This window comes from Poromitra crassiceps, assembly GCF_964638095.1.
Source record: "Poromitra crassiceps genome assembly, chromosome: 15".
NCBI classification, from domain to species: Eukaryota; Metazoa; Chordata; class Actinopteri; order Beryciformes; family Melamphaidae; genus Poromitra; species Poromitra crassiceps.
The window spans coordinates 16,868,606-16,873,605 of NC_139634.1; the positions used below are offsets into that span (position 1 = coordinate 16,868,606).

At 42.2% G+C, this 5,000-nt stretch overlaps 2 protein-coding genes across 2 annotated transcripts in view; both read right to left on the minus strand.

Moving 5' to 3' along the window:
- The window catches only part of LOC310790427 (histone H3.2), a gene marked incomplete at its 3' end in the record, with an annotated part of 253,276 nt that overhangs the window by 223,602 nt on the left and 24,674 nt on the right, over nucleotides 1-5,000 (minus strand). The gene's annotated exons all lie outside the window — the stretch shown is intronic.
- Nucleotides 1-5,000, minus strand: part of LOC310790253 (serine/threonine-protein phosphatase 2A 55 kDa regulatory subunit B gamma isoform) — a gene marked incomplete at both ends in the record, with an annotated part of 26,175 nt that overhangs the window by 11,465 nt on the left and 9,710 nt on the right. The window contains one exon of the mRNA XM_083651918.1: nucleotides 2,877-2,989. Coding sequence (XP_083508044.1) covers nucleotides 2,877-2,989 — 113 coding nt within the window. The remainder of the gene's footprint in view (nucleotides 1-2,876; nucleotides 2,990-5,000) is intronic.

Consider the following 5,000-nt stretch of genomic DNA (forward strand, 5'->3'; position numbering starts at 1 on the left):
TTTTTCAGTTGTAGTTTTTTTCGCACCAGATTAATTCCAGACCCCTGAAAAGTGTTTTCACAAATTTTGGAGGCAATTGGAGCAACGGTGCGCTTTGCAACTCCAGACAAACAGACAGCTCTCCAATTAGTAGTAAGATTTTACCATCAATTGTAATGCACAGTTATGGCTCATTTCCACCACATATAACAGCACAGTACAGCTCTACTCGATCTGGTATTACTCGGCTCTACTTGATATAGACTCTGTTTCCATAGCAAGTTTACTTGCCTCCGCCCACACCTGGTCGTCATAGCGACCGCATATCTGCCCTCCGCCCATAGCCGAAGTAGGCTATAAGTATAACGTTAAAATTAAATCCATACACAGAACTTTTAAACTGATTATGAAATACTGGTGCCTCTAAATGACCTACAGTGTACATGGGCAAATGTGACAATCGGCTAGGAGAATGGATATCACTTTGTTGTTACTCAAACTCACATGCATGCACTGCGTGGGGACGGGAGAGGCGCTACGAGGAGAACCCCAGCGGCAACTCAACAGGCAAGACCGCGGCTTCGCCTGCGGCCTAGCGGAGCCAACTACAAAGGGCTTCCCGAGGAGCGGACTTTTTTCTCTCTCAAAACAATTGAAAACCACCGCATGTTAAAGCTGAGCAAGGAGATGGATTTTATTTCACCAGAGCCGAAAGCAGCAACACAAAATAAATAACTTCTGGAAATAACAGAAGAGAAGGTAAGCCCCACTAAACTGGTATCCAGCATTGACAGTAGATGCCTACAGTAAACATGATTCTGCCTGACCAATCAGTCCAATCGTCTACAGTGTTTTCACGTCACCGTATGGTACCGGGTCCACAGCCCTAGAACCTCAACAGAGCAGGGACCAAAAGCAGCACGACTCAACCCCGAGTCAACCCGGGCTGTCCACGTTTTTGATCGGTGGAATGAGACAAAAAAGCGAGACGAGCTGTGCGGGGCCACGTTGATACCAGCGGTGGAAATGGGCCATTACAGACAGAGACAGTAGACTTGATCATTTGTTTGATAGGCCTATGGTAGCTGAGATAACGCTTTGTGAAAACGTGTTCTTAAATAAGTGTTTTGCTCTTGTTACTGCCAGGGGTATTGTCATAATCCTTGTCATCCGTTCTAATGAGCAGTAGCCTAAACGTGTCCACAAATTGTTTTATGGAATGTGGAAAAACACTGAGGTATACAGTAATGTTGAAATTGCATTTATGTTTTCTTAAGACATCTCAGGCTGTTCATCATCTGGTCTGTTTGTCTATTCACTGTGTATGTTTTCAAACTGTACCTGGCTTACACTAAAAGAAACAGGAACATTTGGAGCTGTTGTTATTTGTAGGTTATTATGTAATGATTGTCTTTGTCTGGCCCATTTGAGACCAAATTGGGTCGCATGTGGCCCGTGAACTAAAATGGGTTTGACCTGTAGACTATCAGTCAAAAGTTTGGACGTGCATTTTTCATTATTTTTACGATTTTCCACATTTCAGCATAATAATAAAGACATAAGAACTATGAAATAACACAAATGGAATCATGCAGTGACCAAAGAAGTGTAAAAACGATGCTATATTTGAGATGTTTAAAGTAGACGCCCTTTGCCTTGATAGAAAGGCAGAAAAGGATTCACTATTTATATTTGTCTAAAAACTAACAAAAGCATAAGCCTTAGGATCAAAACAGCTTTAAGATCATGAAAAACATTGATACATTCAATCAGGTGTTTCCACACTTTTTGACTGTTAGTGTATAAATCATTGAGATATATACATTTTTCTGTCGATGGTATAAATATGCAATTTTTTTACTGTGTATAAATAACATCCATTCATATAGCATTCATCATTTCCACTGACATTAATAACATATTAATGCTAAATCCAAATGCACGTGGATGTCCTTAATTGCACAGTGTGAGTTTAATGTATGTATGAATTTAAAGTTCATGTGTGTTGTGAGCTGATCTGCATTTCTCATAGCATCATTTGCATGAAATATTTGTCTTTGCCAGAACATGATTTACATAGCATTTGAGAATTTACATAGCATTTGAGCCTTGATCTGACATTTACATACAGCATAGAGTATACACACATACACACACAGAAACACGCACGCACGCACGCACACACGCACGCACGCACACGCACACACACACACACACACACACACACACACACACACACACACAGAAAGACACACTGTGCCATACTGTGCATTGACCTGGATAGCTGAGAAAACAATAGGTTATTACTGTAAATAGAAACAGTAACAGATACATCCATTTCTCGCATTGCTGCCCTGTGCAGCTAGCAATAGTGGATATCACGCACACACACACACACACACACACACACACACACACACACGCACGCAGACAGACACACACACCTTTGTGCCAGTGACCCACTTTTGCACATGCACATACAGTACATCTGCACCCACTGACCTACTTATGCAGCCCAACCTACTGCGTGTATGAATGTTTCAGTGTGTGCGTTCACGTGCGCGTCCATGGATAGATAGATAGATAGATACATAGCTAGATAGATAGATAGATAGATAGATACATAGCTAGATAGATAGCTAGATAGATACATAGCTAGATAGATAGATATATAGATATATAGATAGATAGATATATCTGTGAAGCGCTAGATAGATAGATATATAGATAGATAGATATATCTGTGAAGCTGTGAAGCGCTTTGAGCACTTGGAAAGGCGCTATATAAATCCAATCATTATTATTATTTATTATTATTATAGATAGATAGATAGATAGATAGATAGATAGATAGATAGATAGATAGATAGATAGATAGATAGATAGATATGCATTACCTGTAGGGAGGTGACAGTGGAGATGTCCTTGATGCGGCCCTCCTCATCCTTCAGGTTGTATCCCTCCGGCCGCTTATCTCTCTCACTCACCTTCCACAACTTAATGGTCTTATCTGGGAGACAGACAGGAGCATCAACCCAGTCACATACAGAAGAACAGTGATGATCATCAGATAGGAGCATCAACCCAGTCAGAAGAACAGTGATGATGATCAGACAGGAGCATCAACCCAGTCACATACAGAAGAACAGTGATGATCATCAGACAGGAGCATCAACCCAGTCACATACAGAAGAACAGTGATGATGATCAGACAGGAGCATCAACCCAGTCACATACAGAAGAACAGTGATGATCATCAGACAGGAGCATCAACCCAGTCACATACAGAAGAACAGTGATGATCATCAGACAGGAGCATCAACCCAGTCACATACAGAAGAACAGTGATGATCATCAGACAGGAGCATCAACCCAGTCACATACAGAAGAACAGTGATGATCATCAGACAGGAGCATCAACCCAGTCACATACAGAAGAACAGTGATGATCATCAGACAGGAGCATCGACCCAGTCACATACAGAAGAACAGTGATGATCAGACAGGAGCATCAACCCAGTCACATACAGAAGAACCGTGATGATCAGACAGACAGGAGCATCGACCCAGTCACATACAGAAGAACAGTGATGATCAGACAGGAGCATCAACCCAGTCACATACAGAAGAACAGTGATGATCACACATGAGCATCAACCCAGTCACATACAGAAGAACAGTGATGATCACACAGGAGCATCAACCCAGTCACATACAGAAGAACAGTGATGATCAGACATGAGCATCAACCCAGTCACATACAGAAGAACAGTGATGATCAGACAGGAGCATCAACCCAGTCACATACAGAAGAACAGTGATGATCAGACAGGAGCATCAACCCAGTCACATACAGAAGAACAGTGATGATCAGACAGACAGGAGCATCAACCCAGTCACATACAGAAGAACAGTGATGATCAGACAGGAGCATCAACCCAGTCACATACAGAAGAACAGTGATGATCATCAGACAGGAGCATCAACCCAGTCACATACAGAAGAACAGTGATGATCACACATGAGCATCAACCCAGTCACATACAGAAGAACAGTGATGATCACACAGGAGCATCAACCCAGTCACATACAGAAGAACAGTGATGATCAGACAGGAGCATCAACCCAGTCACATACAGAAGAACAGTGATGATCACACATGAGCATCAACCCAGTCACATACAGAAGAACAGTGATGATCAGACAGGAGCATCAACCCAGTCACATACAGAAGAACAGTGATGATCAGACAGGAGCATCAACCCAGTCACACACAGAAGAACAGTGATGATCAGACAGACAGGAGCATCAACCCAGTCACACACAGAAGAACAGTGATGATCATCAGACAGGAGCATCAACCCAGTCACACACAGAAGAACAGTGATGATCACACATGAGCATCAACCCAGTCACATACAGAAGAACAGTGATGATCAGACAGGAGCATCAACCCAGTCACATACAGAAGAACAGTGATGATCTGACAGGAGCATCAACCCAGTCACATACAGAAGAACAGTGATGATCTGACAGACAGGAGCATCAACCCAGTCACACTCACATCCAGAAGAACAGTGATGATTTACAAATGTAACAACTGGATAAGAGATGCTTGTTTATCTGCTTTGAAGTGAGCCAGCTATCTCACACTCTCACAGTAGATGTGATTAAGAAGTATCAGAGTTGGCTACATAGTATTGAATTTGGTATCAATCTGGGGGAAATGAGGGGTTACAGGAGCCCTGATTCAGGATGTAAAAGAGAAGAGAAGAGTCCACTCAGGCACTTGAACAGATCAGAAACCACAGATAAACAAGAGAATCCAGCACACTTCAAAAGACAACTTGGACTGTAAAGCGTTTTATCAACAGTCGCAGACACAGAGAGTCTGCATTATATCGAATCAGTGACAGCACAGCATTAGCCAACTGCTGAGGCAGGTCTTACATTTTTCATACCCTCAATCATAAATAATATAGTGCTTATAGAAATCAATACTGCCGCGCTCAAGGTCAATC